At 45.7% G+C, this 17,485-nt stretch overlaps 1 protein-coding gene across 5 annotated transcripts; it reads left to right on the forward strand.

The window, feature by feature from the left end:
- Positions 1-811: 811 nt before the first annotated feature.
- Positions 812-14,149, forward strand: NOLC1 (nucleolar and coiled-body phosphoprotein 1). Of its 5 annotated transcripts, none has more exons than XM_038578603.1 (13): positions 812-1,022; positions 4,091-4,146; positions 4,256-4,398; positions 4,496-4,623; positions 7,704-7,866; positions 8,835-8,962; positions 9,080-9,224; positions 9,744-9,872; positions 10,057-10,179; positions 10,265-10,900; positions 11,081-11,187; positions 12,180-12,272; positions 12,423-14,149. In XM_038578603.1, exons 1-13 carry the CDS (start codon positions 903-905, stop codon positions 12,579-12,581), a joined length of 2,130 nt encoding a protein of 709 aa, XP_038434531.1. In that variant the 5' UTR covers positions 812-902; the 3' UTR covers positions 12,582-14,149. The 5 variants fall into 5 exon arrangements, with proteins under 5 accessions (XP_038434531.1, XP_038434529.1, XP_038434530.1 ...); XM_038578601.1 differs by having other exon boundaries at positions 814-1,022; positions 7,701-7,866; XM_038578602.1 differs by having other exon boundaries at positions 814-1,022; positions 4,259-4,398; positions 7,701-7,866.
- Positions 14,150-17,485: the final 3,336 nt, after the last annotated feature.

The raw sequence follows: 17,485 nt of genomic DNA on the forward strand, positions 1-17,485 counted from the left end.
CTAATGTGAACTGAGATGTGATAGAGCTTGGAATTAACTTGGCAGGCCTGGGCACTGATTTTTCAATACTCATGACAGGCAGTTGGAGGGTTTTCTAGTTCTCCTATAGGGAGAGTTCAGGTGTGAACTGTGACTCAGGAGATAGAAGGATTATTTCCAGGATTATAGATTTGAAGAGATTGCTGCTGCTATATCACTCAGGATTGATGCACAATGAATGGCTTTTCCCTTCACGGAGCTGACTTAATGCTGAATGAATGGGTGGGGGTTGTCTCATGGGCCAATCATGGTTAACGGACGGGCATTTTGGGGGATCCTTGAGCCACTATTCATGGATGATCTGAAGGATCCTCTGCAGTGGAGGTGGGAATCCAGAGGCTGGAGCAGTATCTGACAGAGGGCCTCTCTGGGTGTTAGAGGCAGGGAAAATGAAGGGTGGGAATCGGCTGGCAGCGCGAATGGGGTGATTAGGAAATCTGTGACCGAGTCTAGTGAGTCCAAGGACAGCTCAACCTGCCAGTCCACTCTACTCTGGAATGCGAATCCCAGCTGCGCTGCCCCTGTGAAAAAAGGTGGCTCTAGCAGAAAGGGCGCGGGAAGCCTGAAGTTTTCCCGCCACTGGCCAAGGCGTGGCCCGTGACGTCAGTGCTCCGCCTCACAAGCTGACGGACGGAGGGCTCCGCCCTTACCAAGATGGCGACACTTGTGGCACCGGAAAGCGCTCAAATTTCGCCTGGATCCTGCCACCAAACGGAGGAACTGCCTTGTGGAGTGTGCCCGCCCCTTCCGCTGTGCGCCCGCGCAGTGCGATGACGTCACAATGGGTCCGCCCTACCCCTCCGGGTGCCCGAGTTCCTGAATAGTGCGCGTCGGCAACCGTAGTGACGCGTATTGCCCAGAGGATGGCGGACGCCGGTTTGCGCCGCGTGGTTCCCAGTGACCTGTATCCCCTCGTGCTCGGCTTTCTGCGCGATAACCAGCTCCCGGAGGTGGCCAATAAATTCGCCAAGGCAACAGGCGCTGTGAGTGCGGGCTTCGGGCAAGGGCTGGGGTGGGATGACTACAGGGCTTCGGGCCCTGACAGGTTTAGGTTTCCGGGTACCGAGGTCTCTAGGGTCCGCCGGTCCGGTATCTTCCGGGCCTTTGTGAGAGCCTTTGGAGAGCCTGCAGTCTCGGCACCTGGTCCCCACGAAGTCCCAGTAGATAGCGTTGAGTCTTGTTGCTTTTTTCCTCTTGAGCGGTGCAGCGATGGCAGCGTGGGATCCTCGTGTCCCAGGTCACGTGGCTGGCGGAGTGCGGCGAGGAGGGAGCGTGGCGTCCCATCCGAGGCATTGGAGGCTCCTGTTGACTTTTTGGGTTTTACGTTGGCTAATGCAAAGCATGATTTGACCATAACTCTCAGATTTACCGGGAACTCAAAGATAAAATTCCTTTAGAAATGAAGGATGGGATTTTCGTTCGTAAAGCAGAAAGTGAAAGAGAGTAGAGGCATGGTTCTGCTTTTACGTATACCAAAGCAGGCCTGAGCATCATAGCCCTACTAAGCAGTGGGCTTGGATCTTTGACTTCTGGAACCAAACACATCTAGATATGGGGCCAGGCTGTCACTTCTTAAGATGTATAACCTGAGCAGCTTGCTGAACTTCTCTGAGTGTTTTCGTTACTACGGAGATGCCGTCATTCACTTTATAGGATATTTGTAAATTTCAGTAACATGATAAATATGAAGTGGCAATCCCAGTGCCTGATGCTCTGGAAGCTTCAGTGAGTGAAAGCTGTTGTTATAGTCATTTAGAATGTTTCAAACACATGTAAAAGGAAAATGACTAGGGATGTGAAGTTTGAAATCACTTTCAAGAAAAGTGGACATGAGGCATGGGAAAACACCTTAAGAGATGGTAGAGTGAGGGCACCTGGGTGGTTCGGTGGTTGAGTGTCTGCCTTTGGCTCAGGTCGTTCCGTTATCTTGGGGTCCTGGGATCCAGTTTCGCGTGAGGTTCCCTGTGGGGAGCCTGCTCTCTCTCTGCCTAAGTCTCTGCTGCTCTCTCTGTGTCTCTCATGAATAAAAAAATAAAATATTGTAAAAAAAAAAAAAATTAAAAAAAAAATAGAGAGGGTAGAGTGTACCCTTGACAGTCGTCTTAGCCTTTTTTTTTTAATATATTTTTTTAAATTTTCATTTATTTATGATAGTCACAGAGAGAGAGAGAGGCAGAGACACAGGCAGAGGGAGAAGCAGGCTCCACGCACCGGGAGCCCGACGTGGGACTCGATCCCGGGTCTCCAGGATCGCGCCCTGGGCCAAAGGCAGGCGCCAAACCGCTGCGCCACCCAGGGATCCCTCGTCTTAGCCTTTGACGGTAAAGATAGGTTGTTCTTTGTGGTGGAGTCAGGCTGCATAAGGACAGGATCAAATCAGCTTCAGAAAGGACTTCCTTAAGCTGGGACAGCCTGCCTGCCATGTGGTCTCCTAAACTGCTTTCATATTGTAACTTTTTGAATTCACTTTAGAGAGGTTGCAAAAGGTATTTTCACAGTGAGCTGGATGGAATTGGGTCTTTCAGAATCAGGATTTTTTTTTTTCTTTAAATGACAAAAACTCATCTTTCTGGAAGGGTCAGCTGGTGTTTCCTGATGCTAAGCCCTTTATATGCATTATCTCTAATTTTCTCAACTTAATAAAATGCATTGTTTCCATGTTATAGGGAAGAAAACAGTCTCAGAAGATCAAGTAATTTAATCAGAGTCACGCAGTAATAGGCAGAGATGAATTTCACATCTGTACACGTCTAACAGCCTATATTCTTGTTGGTACTGTGATGCTTTGTCATTTTTTGCATCAACTAGTAGTCTTTATCAGTATAATTAATATCTGAATGTAATTTTGTACTGAGTATGCAAGTTAGTTTTTTAACTAGTATTGGAGGCTAATTTCCAATGATTTAGTATCATAAACCACATTGCAGCAAATGTCCCCTTCTGTTAATATTTGTGTCCTTGTTTCATGGGTAAGGATAAATTCCTAGACAGTGCATTGCTAGAGTAAAGGGAAAGCACATTCTTAAAAAATATTTTTGAGAGCTCTCATACATGGCAGGGGGAGTGGTGGTGGGGGAGAGAGAGAGAGAAGCAGACTCCCTCATAAGCAGAAAGCCTATTATTGGGCTGGATCCCAGGACCCCAGAATCATGATCTGAGCCAAAGGCAGATGCTCAACCCCTAAGCTGCTGCCCAGGTGTCCCGAAAGCACATTTTTTAAAGGCTTTGACCAGTAGGATTGACTGGGGATAGATGGCAACAGAAACTATAGGAGTAACCGCAGTTTTTGATGTCAAAGATTGAGAAATACATAAACAGGTTATTTTTGTCTTAATTGATGCAAGTAGGAGAAGTCTTACAAAGGTAACATGTACACCAAACATAGGTATAAAACAGGCCTTTTTTTTTTTTTTTTTTTTTTTTTAATGATAGGCAGACAGAGAGAGAGGCAGAGACACAGGCAGAGGGAGAAGCAGGCTCCATGCACCGGGAGCCCGACGTGGGATTCGATCCCGGGTCTCCAGGATCGCGCCCTGGGCCAAAGGCAGGCGCCAAACCGCTGCGCCACCCAGGGATCCCCTTTTTTTTTTTTTTTTTTTTTTTAAGATTTATTCATTCATTCATGAGAGAGAGAGGCAGAGACATAGGCAGAGGGAGAAGCAGGCACCCCACAGGGAGCCCAGGACTCAATCCCGGATCCCAGGATCATGCCCTGAATCAAAGGCAGACGCTCAACCGTTGAGCCACCCAGGTGTCCCTAGGTCTTTTTTCTTTTAAGATTTTATTTATTAGAGAGGAAGGGGGCATGAACAGGGGGGAGGAGCAGGGAGAGAAAGAAACAGACACCCGCCAAGCAGGGAGCCCAGTGTGGGGCTCCCTCCATCCCAGGACCCTGAGATCATGACCTATACCAAAGGCAGACACTTAACTGACTAAGCCACCTAGGTGCCCCCAAACAGGTCACTTTTAATAAGAGAATAAAATAAAACCTAATTCCTCCCTGGAACAGCCAGGATAAAATTTTCTTACTAAGCTCTTTTTTCTCCTATAGACCCAACAGGACTCCAACGCCTCTTCCCTCTTGGACATCTATAGCTTCTGGCTCAAGTAAGTCTTTCCTGTACCACTGTGGCTATTTTTTCCCTAAAGGAATTGGGCTGTATTCTTAGATGTGTGAATGTCCTGATCCCCCAAAAGTTAGCCTCATCTACCTCAGCAGGTCCACCAAGGCCCTGAAGCGGAAGCTACAGGCAAACGGACCAGTGACTAAGAAGGCTAAGAAGAAGACTTCATCCAGTGACAGCAGTGAGGACAGCAGTGAGGAAGAAAAAGCCCAAGGGCCGCCAGCTAAAAAGACTGGTAAGGCTGGGCAGGGAGTTGGGATTCCCAGAAAGGGATTTGTAGCGTGCCTGTACCACATGGCTGATTCTTAACAGCAGTCTTTGATTTTGTTCAGTTGTACCTGCCAAGCGGGCCAGTTTGCCTCAGCATTCTGGAAAGGCTGCAGCCAAAGCAGCAGAGAGCAGCAACAGTGAAGAATCCAGTGATGAGGAGGAAGAGGACGAGAAGAAAAAGCCTATTCAGGTGTGCAACTTTTGGAAGAAAAGGGATCGTTTAAGGAATTAGCAAGAAGGGCAGCCCCGGTGGCCCAGTGGTTTAGCACTGCCTTTAGCCCCGGGTGTGATCTTGGAGACCCGGGATCAAGTCCCACGTCGGGCTCCCTGCATGGAGCCTGCTTCTCCCTCTGCCTGTGTCTCTGCCTCTCTTTCTCTGTGTCTGTCATGAATAAATAAATAAAATCTTTTAAAAGTTAAAAAAATTAAGGAATTAGGGATCCCTGGGTGGCGCAGCGGTTTGACGCCTCCCTTTGGCCCAGGGCGCGATCCTGGAGACCCGGGATCGAATCCCACATCAGGCTCCCGGTGCATGGAGCCTGCTTCTCCCTCTGCCTGTGTCTCTGCCTCTCTCTCTCTCTCTGTGACTATCATAAATAAATAAAAATTAAAAAAAAAAATAAGGAATTAGGAAGAAGAGATCTAAAGTCCTAGGTTGTATCTTGGAACCAAGAGATGATGATAGGTATATAACAGGTGGTTATGGGGGTGCCTGGCTGGCTCAGTCAGTAGAGCTTGGGATTCTTGATCTCAGGGTTGTAAGTTTGAGCCCCATGTTGGGTGTAAAGATTACTTAATAAATGAGGGGCACCTGGTGGCTCAGTTGGTTAAGCCTCTGACTCTTGGTTTCTGCTCAAGTCATGATTGCAGGGTTCTGGGCCACACACGCAGCAGAGGGAGTCTGCTTCTCTGGCTCCCTCTCCCTCTGCTTTTCCCCTCACTTGCTGGTGTAAGTGAGTGGGCGTACATGTGCTCTCTCTTTTTAAAATAAATACAAATAAAATAAAATATTTTCTTTATTTACTTTAGAGGGGGTGGGGAGAAGGAGAGAAGGAGAGTGGGAGAGAATCTCCAGCAGACTGCATGCTGAGTGCAGAGCCTGACATGGGGCTTGATCCCAGGACCCTGAGCCAAAACCAAGACTGAGCTTGAGCGACTGAGCTGCCCAGGTGCTCCAAAAATGAATCTTTAAATACATACCATAAAATCTATAACATAACACTGGAGAAGAAAATCTGAGGACTTTTCTGTGAGAAGTGACAGAAGTATGAAGTTTGGAGAAAATACAAGAGTGTGAAGTTGTACCCAGAATCTATAGGAACCCATTCTCTTTCCTGGATGTTAAGTAGGGTTCTCTGGGACACTAAGATCTCAAGAGTAAGAGTATGTTTTGTAGACAGGTATTAGGAGCTCTAAGCAGAGAATGGCGGGAACTGGGCTGAATCTTATCTTTTCTTTTTTTTCTTTTCTTTTCTTTTCTTTTCTTTTCTTTTCTTTTCTTTTCTTTCTTTTCTTTTCTTTTCTTTTCTTCTTTCTTTTCTCTTTTCTTTTCTCTTTTCTTTTTTCTTTTCTTTTCTTTTCTTTTCTTTTCTTTTCTTTTCTTTTCCCCTCCCTCCCTCTTTCTCTTTCTCTCTTTTTCTTTCTTCTTTCTCTTTCTTTCTTTTTTCTTTTCTCTTCTCTTCTCTTCTCTTTTCTTTTCTTTTCTTTTCTTTTCTTTCTCTTCCTCCTTTCCTTTCCTTTCCTTTCCGTGCATACTCCTGTGTACATGAGCAGGGATGGGGAGGTGCAGAGGGAGAGGGAGAAGCACGCTCCCCGCTGAGCAGGGAGCCTGACGCAGGGCTCAATCCCAGAACCCTGAGATCATGACCTGAGCTGAAGGCAGACACTTAACTGACTGAGCCACCCAGACAGTGGCTCTTTCTCTTTCCTCCCTCTCTCCCTCGCTTCCCTTTCTTTCCTTTTTTTTTTTTTTTTTTTTTTTTTAAGATTTTAAAATTATTTTTAAGTAATTTCTGTACTCAATGTGGGGTTCAAACTCCAAACCCTGAGATTAAGAGTTGCATGCTCTATCCACTGAGCCAGCCAGGTGCCCCAATATTTTTGTTTCTTTTCTTTTTTTTTTTTTTTTAATTTATTTATGATAGTCACAGAGAGAGGGAGAGAGGCAGAGACATAGGCAGAGGGAGAAGCAGGCTCCATGCACCGGGAGCCCGACGTGGGATTCGATCCCGGGTCTCCAGGATCACGCCCTGGGCCAAAGGCAGGCGCCAAACCGCTGCGCCACCCAGGGATCCCCATATTTTTGTTTCTTTTTTTTTTTTTTTTTTTTTTTTCCTTTTTTTTTTTTTTTTATTGGTGTTCAATTTACTAACATACAGAATAACACCCAGTGCCCGTCACCCATTCACTCCCACCCCCCGCCCTCCTCCCCTTCTACCACCCCTAGTTCGTTTCCCAGAGTTAGCAGTCTTTACGTTCTGTCTCCCTTTCTGATATTTCCCACACATTTCTTCTCCCTTCCCTTATTTTCCCTTTCACTATTATTTATATTCCCCAAATGAATGAGAACATATAATGTTTGTCCTTCTCCGACTGACTTACTTCACTCAGCATATTTTTGTTTCTTATGAAGAATTTGGTGCCCTTTCCAGACTCTCTCTCTCTCTCTTTTTAAAAGATTTTATTTATTCATGGGAAACAGGCGAGACATAGGCAGAGGGAGAAATAGGCTCCATACAAGGAGCCCGACGTGGGACGATCCCGGGTCTCCAGGATCATGCCCTGGGCTGAAGGTGGTGCTAAACCGCTGAGCCACCCGGGCTGCCCTACTCTCTCTTTTTAAGTACTCTTATGTCACATGTGGTGCTTAAACTCATGACCCCAAGATCAAGAGTTGCATGCTCTACCAACTAAGTCAGACAGGTGCCCCCAGATGTTGTGTAGCTTTCCCTTGCTCTTACTGCTCCATTAGCCCCTAAATAGCAAAAATAGTGTAGGATGGGGGGATCCCTGGGTGGCGCAGCGGTTTGGCGCCTGCCTTTGCCCAGGGCGCGATCCTGGAGACCCGGGATCGAATCCCACATCGGGCTCCTGGTGCATGGAGCCTGCTTCTCCCTCTGCCTGTGTCTCTGCGCCCCTCTCTCTCTGTGACTATCATAAATAAATAAAAATTAAAAAAAAAATAGTGTAGGATGGTTTCTATTTTAGGATGCCTTTTAGGCACCCAGAAGCTTTTGCCAATTCTCCTTACCATGTGCTTCCTCACAGAAGGGAGTTAAGCCTCAATCCAAGGCAGTCAAACCTCCTTCAAAGAAGGCCAAGAGCTCTGATTCTGATTCAGACTCAAGCTCAGAAGATGAATCACCAAAGAACCAGAAGCCAAAAACAACACCTGTGGCAGCTAAAGCTCAGGCTAAAGCCTCAGCCAAACCAGGTATAATTTTTGTTCCCAAGGGGCCATACTGGGGAGCAGATTGCTCTGGGGACTGGTATTTGAATTGCTCATTCAGAGGCAGCTGGGTGGCTCAGTCAGTTGAGGATCTGCCTTCAGCTCAGGTCATGATCTCAGGATCCTGGGATTGAGCCTTGCATTGGGCTCTGCACTGGGCATGGAGCCTGCTTAAGATTCTCTCTCTGCCTTTCCCCATCCTTTGCCTGTATGCTCGCATGTGTGCACTTGCACGCACACTCAAAAAAAACTGCTGGACACTTGGGTGGCTCAGTCAGTTGAGCGTCTGCCTTCAGCTCAGGTCATGATCCCGGGGTCCTGGGATCGAGCCCTGTATCAGGCTCCCTGCTTAGTGGAGAGGCTGCTGCTTCCTCTGCTTGTGTGTTCTCTCACACTCTCTCTTTCTCTTTCTCTCTGTGTCAAATAAAATCTTAAAAATTAAAAAGAGGGTCTCTCTCCATGCAGAGAGCCCCATGTGGGACTTGATCCTCGGTCTCCAGGATCACGCCCTGGGCTGAAGGTGGCGCTAAACCACTAAGCCACTGGGGCTGCCCAGATCAGTTTTTTTAAAAGATGTTTTTGTTTTGTTTTTTAAAGATTTTATTTATTTATTCATGAGAGACACAGAGAGAGAGAGAGAGAGAGGCAGAGACACAGGCTGAGGGAGGAGCAGGCTCAATGCAGGGAGCCCGACATGGGACTCGATCCTAGGTCTCCAGGATCATGCCCGGGCTGAAGGCTGCGCTAAACCGCTGAGCCACCGGGGCTGCCCAAAAGATGATTTTATTCTTGAAATTAGTCAGGAAAGTCATCCTTTGATAGTCAACCCATGGTAGTCTCCTCATGCTTGCTCTAAAGCCAAGAGGATTGATAGACTCCTAAGTTCTGAGCTAACAGATTTCTTTTGTCTATTAGGGCCTTGATAATTCTTACAGTTTTTTTTTCCTTCATAGGTACACCAGCTCGAGTGGTACCTAAACTAGCCAATGGCAAAGCAGCCAGAAGTAAGAGCAGCAGCAGCAGCAGCAGCAGCAGTGATGACTCAGAGGAGGAGGAGGTGGCAGCGGCCATACCTAAGAAGGTTTGGGCCATAACTTCCAGGGGACTGGGGGTGGGGGGTGAGTGTGTCTCTCATTTCCTGGCAGGATTCATTGGACTAGCTTTTCCTGTGGTAACTAATTTCCTCTGTATGATGCAGATTTTACCTAAAAAGCAAGTTGTAGCCAAGTCCCCAGTGAAAGCAGCAGCCACCACTACCCAAAAGAGTTCCAGCAGTGAGGACTCCTCCAGTGAGGAGGAGGAAGAGGAGGAAGAGCAGAAAAAACCCATGAAGAAAAAACCAGGTGACTGGGCATGGGAGTTAAGTAAGCTGCACAACTGCAGCCACTGTGTGAAACTTTCTGTAGAACTACCTGATATGACTGCTAGCTTTTCATGGAGAAAAGCGCATTGCCTTTTATGACCTAGATGCAGAAATACCATGCCATCCTCTCTGCCATATTCTGTTGGTTAGAAACGAGTCACTAGTTCTAGTCCACACTCAAAGGAAGAGGAATTAAGCTTCATTTCTAGAAGCGGGCAGTATCAGAATTTTTTTAGGTTTTTTTTTTTTTTTAAGATTGATTTATTCACTTTTTAGAGATCCAGTGAGCAAGCACGTGGAATGGGGTGAAGGGAGGAGCAGAGGGAAAGGGAGAGGACCCCAAGTAGACTCCCTGCTGAGTGTGGAGCCCCTTGCAATCCTGAGAGCATGACCTGACCCAAAATCAAGAGTCAGATGCTTAACCAACTGAGCCACCCATGCAGCCCTCAAAGAATTTTATACATATTTTAAAACCACAATACTTGTCTTTTTAAAACAGGTCCCTATAGTTCAGTCCCCCCACCTTCTGTTGCCCCATCCAAGAAGTCCCTGGGAACTCAGGCTCCCAAGAAAGCCACAGAGAAGAAACAGCCTGTGGAGAGCAGTGAGGACAGCAGTGATGAGTCTGGTGAGTCCCCATCCGTGGAGAATGGATCTGGGTAGTATGTGAGGAATATAGAAGACAAAAATGTCCTGTCCCTTTTGCTTTTCACTGAAGCAGGACAGGGCTTAATTTTCTGTGTGGGTCTTTGCATCCTCCTTTTTATTGCTTTTGATTGGGTTGGGACTCTGATCCCAGCCTAATGCCATAGGTTCTCTCCCAGATTCGAGTTCAGAGGAAGAAAAGAAACCCCCAGCTAAAGCAGTCATCTCTAAAGCAACCATTAAACCAGCTCCAGCAAAGAAAGAACCAGAGAGCTCTTCAGACAGCTCAGGTGAGGCATATGGAGGCCCTTAGGGCACTGGGAGTTCCAGGGGCTCTTTTAGTCTGATTCTGTTTATTCTTTGCTCTTTGTCTAGACTCTGACAGTTCTGAGGATGAAGCTCCTGCCAAGCCAGCTGGTACCACCAAGAATCTATCATGTAGGCCAGTTACCACTCCCAAGCAACCTGCAGCTAAACCAGTCACAGCTCCCAAGCAACCTGCAGGTAGTGGCCAGAAGCCGCTGACCAGAAAGGCTGATAGCAGCTCCAGTGAAGAGGAGAGCAGCTCTAGTGAAGAGGAGAAAACAAAGAAGACTGTGGTCACCCCCAAGCCCAAGGCAGTGGCTAAAGCAGTTCCTTCTTTGCCTACCAAACAGGCTTCTCAGGGTGATGGGGACAGCAGCTCTGATTCAGATAGCTCTAGCAGTGAGGAAGAGAAGATGTCAAAATCCCCAGTTAAAAAGAAGCCACAGAAGGTAGCAAGAGTTGTAGCCTCTTCCAAGGCAGCTTCCACAAAGAAAGCAAAGGCTGAGAGCAGCAGCAGTTCTTCCTCTGATGATTCCAGTGAGGAAGAGGAAAAGGAGAAGCCTAAGGGCAAGGGCACTGTAAGGCCACAAGCCCTCAAGACCAATGGGACCTCTGCACTGACTACCCAGAATGGAAAAGCAGACAGAGATAGCAATGAGGAAGAAGAAGAAAAGAAAAAGGCAGTAGTAGCAGTTTCTAAGCCAGGTCTGTATCCAAAGAATCTGCCTTCCTGGTTTGTCCCCTCAAATACTGATGGGCTCTACATTGGGGAATAGGGTAGGGAGAGGAGGCCCACAATTAGGCTTCCAGTTGTATGCCCTCATTGTGAAAATCTAGGAGGAGGAACAGGAAGCTGGTCTCCTGAGTCTGGCTTTTATTTTGTAGGTTCAGGGAAGAAGCGGAAGCAGAATGAGGCTGCCAAGGAGGGAGAGACTCCTCAAGCCAAGAAGATAAAGCCCCAGACCCCCAACACATTTCCAAAAAGGAAGAAAGTAAGTTACCTTATTTTCTTTTCAGGAGCTAGGCTTTGTTTGTTTGTTTTCAATTTTATTTATTTTTTCAAGTATTTATTTATTTATTTATTTATTTATTTATTTATTTATTTATGAATGAGAGAGAGAGAGAGAGAGGTAGAGACCCAGGCAGAGGGAGAAGCAGGCTCCATGCAGGGAGCCTGATGCGGGACTCGATCCCAGGACTCCAGGATCACGCCCTGGGCTGAAGGCAAGCGCTAAACTACTGAGCCACCCGGGGATCTCATTTTTATTTGTTTATTTGACAGAGCATGCAAGCAGGTGGAGTGGGAGAGGGAGAAGCAGACTCTGCTAAGCAGGGAGCCCAATGCGGCACTCCATCCCAGGACTCTGAGACCGTGGCCTGAGCCGAAGGCAGGCGCTAACTAACTTAGCCGCCCAGGCACCCCAGACTCTGCCTTATTTTTTAGTTAAAAAAAAAAAAAGATTTAAAAAATTTATTCATGAGAGACAGAGAAGAGAGGCAGAGACATAGGCAGAGGGAGAAGCAGGCTCCCTGCAGGAAGCCCAATGTGGGACTTGATCCCAAGACCCTGGCAGCATGACCAGAGCCAAAGGCAGATGCTCAACCGCTGAGACATGCAGGTACTCTAGGAGTCAGCCTTTAAAGAATAGAAATAAAGTGGCACCTGGGTGGCTCAAGTTGGTTAAGCGTCTGACTCTTGATTCCCCCTCTTGGTAGTGACCTCAGGGTCAGGAGGTTGAGCCCCATGTGTGCTCAGCACAGAGTCTGCTTGAGATTCTCTCTCTCCCTCTGCCCCTCACCCCATCCTCCCCCTTCACCACCATCCCTAGTCAGTGAGTCAGTCAGTCAATCTTTAAAGAAGTAGAAAAACCTGGGATCATCTTGACAACTCTGCCTGATCTGGCATGCATGTACATGTGTAGCTAAGGAGAGCTTTTCTGTTTGAGTGGCTCCTCCATCTTTAATTTCGTAATTCCTTTTCCAGGGAGAGAAAAGGGCATCATCCCCATTCCGAAGGATCAGGGAGGAGGAAATTGAGGTAGATGCTAGAGTGGCAGACAATTCCTTTGATGCCAAGGTGAGGAGGGGAGAGGGTGTTGGCCTTCCCTGAGGGCAAAGGGTGGAAGAGAGGACAACTTTTTGGTTCGGGTTGCCTTGAGCAGGAAGATGAACATAACAGGGCCTTGGGGTCATCCTTCTGTGTACTAACCCCTTCTCTGCCTACCAGCGGGGTGCAGCTGGAGACTGGGGGGAGCGCGCCAATCAGGTTCTGAAGTTCACCAAAGGCAAATCGTTCCGGCATGAGAAAACCAAGAAGAAGCGGGGCAGCTATCGGGGAGGCTCCATCTCCGTCCAGGTCAATTCCGTTAAGTTTGACAGCGAGTGACCTGGGGCCATCTGTGGCGAAGCAGGGGTGAGGATCTCAGACCATCGACTTTCCCCAGCGGACCTGGGAAACCCTCAGCTCTCTTAAGAAAGGTTCTCGGTGAGGACAACCGTTTAGAATAGGTCTGAAGACTTTGTATCGTAACATCTCTGGTCCTTTTCTGGTGTTCATAGTTTTCTACAGATTTGTTTCTGAGTGTTGAGTAGCAAAGACAACATAAGGGGCGTGTTCCTTTTTAAGAAAAGGAAAAATTTTAGTTCTTGTCCCCTTCTCCCTATCCTGTGGAAGTCCTCATACTGAGAAATTTGTATATTTTATATTAAATCATTTCCTGTTGATTTTTGTTATTTTCACAGGTGGGTTCTCACAGATAAAATCTTAGCTCTTGCCCAAGACATAGTAAAAGTCACATGGATGAGTTTTTATAATTGGAGAATTGTGCCTATTGTGCACGTGTCCACCTTTCATCCGTCCTACCCCTCATAGCTTTGGAAAAGGGCAGTTAAGAATGGTTAATGTATATGTTTGCTAAGCATGCACTGTGTAGTTCATCCTCATTCATGGGATGTAGAACTGATGTTTTCAGCGAGCATGGACTTAACTACTTTTTGGGATAAAATTCACTTGTTGCAGGCAAAATTCTGGTGTAATGTGAATGCCATAGGGTTAATCTGAATATTTTGTTTTCTGTAATTTTAACATTATCTAATGTTTGCAATACATGTTTAGTTTTTTAATTTGAAAGCATAAACTTTTCTATTGTTCAAAGACTTTTTTTGATGGCCCCTAATAGTACTAAATTGAGGACTGCATTTTCTTGTTTTTTACATTTTAGAGAACAAAATAACAATCTGAACATACACATGACTTGATATTTCTGTTTCAGTAACAGTAGTGACACAAAATGAGTTTCATTAACTCCTGTGTGGTTGGAAATCACCGATCAAGAAAGCGAAAGAATAAAAACTCTAATTAAAAACGTCAATTAGGAATTAGGTTACATTAGTCAGGCGAATTTATAGGTAACCTGTGTGCTAATGGAAACGGGAAGAACCTTTATAAAGCATATTAGGTGGTAAAACTTGAGTAGGGTGGGGTTGGGAAAGCATCCCAACGAAGTTGTTGTGTCTTCTAGTTGGAACATGGGAGTAATTGATGTGCCCCTTTCAGTACCTTAACTGTCAGTAACAGTAGAGGTAACAGTAAAAACCAGTGGTCATCAATAGGACTCTGAGACCAAGCTGGCTGATCCTAAAGCTGTAGATGACAGTGCTTGGTTGGAGCCAAGATGGGGGGAAGGGAGAGGCAATAACAAAACTCTGGAGGCTGGGCTGTTCCTGTGGTGGGAAAATGTGCCCTAGCTTCATGGATGGGGCAAATGTAGGTTTTAAGATTGGCCTCCCCTTGTTTGGATTTCATACTCCCAAGTAACTTGATAATAACTTGGTTTTCCATGTAACTGCTTTGGGAAGAACATGCACCGTTCATGCTTATATAGGTACATCAGTCTGCATGGTAAAAGTTATCCACCTTACTACAAAACAATAAACTGGCTGGTTTATAATGTGTCTTGGGAGTTTTTTATTGTGAGTCTAGAGCCCTCCCACCTTCTCAAACCAGAACAACTTGGATGCAGTTAGAGGGCTGGAGTGAAGACCTGTGAGTTCACTGCAGAACCTTCTTAGCAGCAGCTTGCTGGCTTTTCTTGGCCATACCTTGTCTCAGGGTTCCTTGTTCAGGCAGTAGTCCAGATTGTATGTAGTCTAAACTGGTGTTTGGCAAAATGGCCTATGGGTGAGTACAGTCTGAGGCTTGTTTTTGTAATGCTTAGGCACTGAGAATGGTTACTTTTTAATTAAAATACTTTTTTTTTTAAATGTATAATCTTTACTTAGCTCTTGTAAACCTTTTTATTTTTTAGAGAGGGACACCTGGGTGGCTCAGTGGTTGAGCATCTGCCTTCTGCCCAGGGTGTGATCCCAGTCTGGGGATGGAGTCCCATATCGGGCTCCCTTGCAAGGAGCCTGCTTCTCCCTCTGCCTGTGTGTCTGCCTCTCTCTGTGTCTCTCACGGATAAATAAATAAAATGTTTTTAAAAAATCAGATGCTTAACTGACTGAGCCACCCAGGCATCCCCAAGAATGGTTTTTACATTTTAACTTTATTTTTTAAAATTTATGCATTTAAGAGAGAGAAAGCACACAAAGGGAGAGGGAGAAACAGACTCCTCACTGAGCAAGAAGTCCGATGTGGGGCTCGATCCCAGGACCCTGGGATCATGACCAGAGCCAAAGGCAGCCGCTTAACTGAGCCACCCAGATACCCCTATTGGTTTGTTTTAAAGTAGGCACCACACCCAATATGGGCTTGGTTTTTTTACATTTTATAAGTACTTCTAAGAATATGTGGTTGACTTCATGTGGCTCCCAGGGCCTACAGTGTATACTAACTGGCCCTCTGTGGAAAAAGTTTACTAATTCATGGTCTAAATCAGTGATTTCACAACAGTGGCTGAAAATTAGAATCATCTGGGAGAACTTTTAAAACTTTTGATACCCAAAGGCCCATCCCAGACCAGCTGAGTCAGACCCTGGTGTTGTCTGGTGGGGCCTGGATATTAGGATTTTTAATTTTTTAAGTGCCTGGGTGATTCTGGTGAGCAGCTGAAGTTGAAAACCACTAATATAAAGAGTGTTTGAAATTAATTGAATTGGGGTGCCTTTGTGGTTCAGTCAGTTGATCTCGTCTGACTCTTGGTTTCTGCTCAGGTCATGATCACATGGGTCATGGGATCCAGCCCTGTGTCTGCTCTGCTGTGGGAGTCTGTTGGAGATTCTCTCCCTCTGCTCTCAGGCATGCGGTATCTCTAAAAAATATAAATCTTTTTTTAAAAAAGAAAAAAAAAGATATTTTTTCATTCCTCTCATGCTTTCATTTTCAAATATACTTGTAAATCTAATAGTATAAAGTGAAAATTAAATTTACATCTTAGCTCTGTTTCCTGGAACTTGATTCTGTGTCTTCACAATTTCTCTAAATGTGCTGTTATATGCTTCCACTCATCTTTTTCCTTACACAAATGAAGTACCTTGCTATTTGCAGTGTTTAAGTTTGGAGTTCATTTCCTAACACAGCAGTTGATTTTTAATAGCTGCCATGGTACTCCTTTATATGGAAAAAGTACAAGTTTAAAAAGTAAGTATTCAAAGCAGTAACTTATTTATGTTAAGGTTTTTTTGTTTTTGTTTTTTGTTTTTTAGCATTTCGCTAGTACAAACAGCCACAGTGGTTATTCCTTTTTTTTTTTTTTTTTTTTTTTAAGTAAACTCTACCCCCAGTGTGGGGCATTCATGACCCTGAGATCAAGAGTCACATGTTCCTCTGAGCCAGTCAAGGGCCCTGCACAATGAATATTCTTCTATATGAAACAGTATCTGGATTTTATTTATTTATTTATTTGTTTATTTATTTATTTTTACAAATTCTTTTTTTTTTAAGATTTTATTTTATTTTAATTTTTATTTATTTATGATAGTCACAGAGAGAGAGAGAGAGGCAGAGACACAGGCAGAGGGAGAAGCAGGCTCCATGCACTGGGAGCCCAACGTGGGATTCGATTCCGGATCTCCAGGATCGCGCCCTGGGCCAAAGGCAGGCGCCAAACCGCTGCACCACCCAGGGATCCCAGATTTTATTTTTTTATTCATGAGAGATAGGCAGAGACACAGGCAGCGGGAGAAGCAGGCTCCATGCAGGAAGCCCCATGTGGGACTCGATCCCAGGACTCCGGGATCACGCCCTGAGCCAAAGGCAGATGCTCAACCACTAAGCCACCCAAGCATCCCTTTGCCACATTTCTTAATTCCACTTTTGGCCAGGGGGCTCTTCCCCATGGCCTTTGCTTCTGGCTCCTCCTTGAGTTTCCTTCGTTCCTCTCTCTGCTTGAATGCCTTATCTTCCTCACCCATCTCCTTGGCCTGCTTGCTGCTTGGGTTGCTTCAGGGATTTCTTGTTACTCTTGTGGCCAAACATGGCCCCTGCTGCTCTGTGAGGTTATTTTTTATAGGAAATACTCTAAAAGTGATTGCTAAGTCAAAGGATAGGTATGTTTGATATTTTGATTATTTTTGCCCTCCAAACCCATTGCATTAGTTTGTAGTTCCAGTAACAGTTTATTAAAGTACTTGGCCATTTTCCCCTACATTTGGATAAATGAAAGTGATGTCTCTCTCTTTAAAAAGTTTTGTTTTAGTTTTTATTAGATCATGTAAGGTACACATAACCTTTGCCACTTGTAACCATTTATCTTATCATTTTAAGTAATCTCGACCCCCAACATGGGGTTCAAATTCATGACCTGGAGATCAAGAATCATATGCTCTACTGACTGAGCCAACCATATGTCCCAGGTCTGTCTGTCTGTCTGTTTTTTTTTTTTTTTTTTAAGATTTTATTTATTTATTCATGAGAGACATAGAGAGAGGCAGAGACACAGGCAGAGGGAAGAAGCAGGCTCCATGCCGGGAGCCCGACGCGGGACTCGATCCCAGGACTCCAGGATCGCGCCCTGGGCCAAAGGCAGGCGCGCCAAACCGCTGAGCCACCCAGGGATCCCCTCTTTCTTTTTTTAAAGATTTTTATTTATTCATGAGAGGCAGAGACACAGGCAGAGGGAGAAGCAGGCGCCATGCAGGGAGCCCGATTTGGGACTCAATCCCAGAACCCCAGGAGCACTCCCAGAGCTGAAGGCAGACGTGCTTAACCCCTGAGCCACCCAGGCATCCCCATGTCTCTTTTTAAAAAAAATTGTGGTTAAAAAAACCCATGAAGTTTACCATCTTAATTATTTTATTAGCATGAGTAGAGGGGAGAGGCAGAGGGAGAAGCAGGCCTAATCCCTGGGG

Source organism: Canis lupus, chromosome 28 (genome assembly GCF_011100685.1).
Source record: "Canis lupus familiaris isolate Mischka breed German Shepherd chromosome 28, alternate assembly UU_Cfam_GSD_1.0, whole genome shotgun sequence".
NCBI lineage: Eukaryota > Metazoa > Chordata > Mammalia > Carnivora > Canidae > Canis > Canis lupus.

Excerpts from the sequence above, each read along its gene's own strand:
- NOLC1 (XM_038578601.1), top strand. The coding sequence starts at position 903 with ATGGCGGACGCCGGTTTGCGCCGCGTGGTTCCCAGTGACCTGTATCCC. Across the intron at positions 9,225-9,743 it reads ACCCATGAAGAAAAAACCAG|GTCCCTATAGTTCAGTCCCC; the intron begins GTGACTGGGCAT and ends TTTTTAAAACAG. Across the intron at positions 12,273-12,422 it reads ACAATTCCTTTGATGCCAAG|CGGGGTGCAGCTGGAGACTG; the intron begins GTGAGGAGGGGA and ends TCTGCCTACCAG.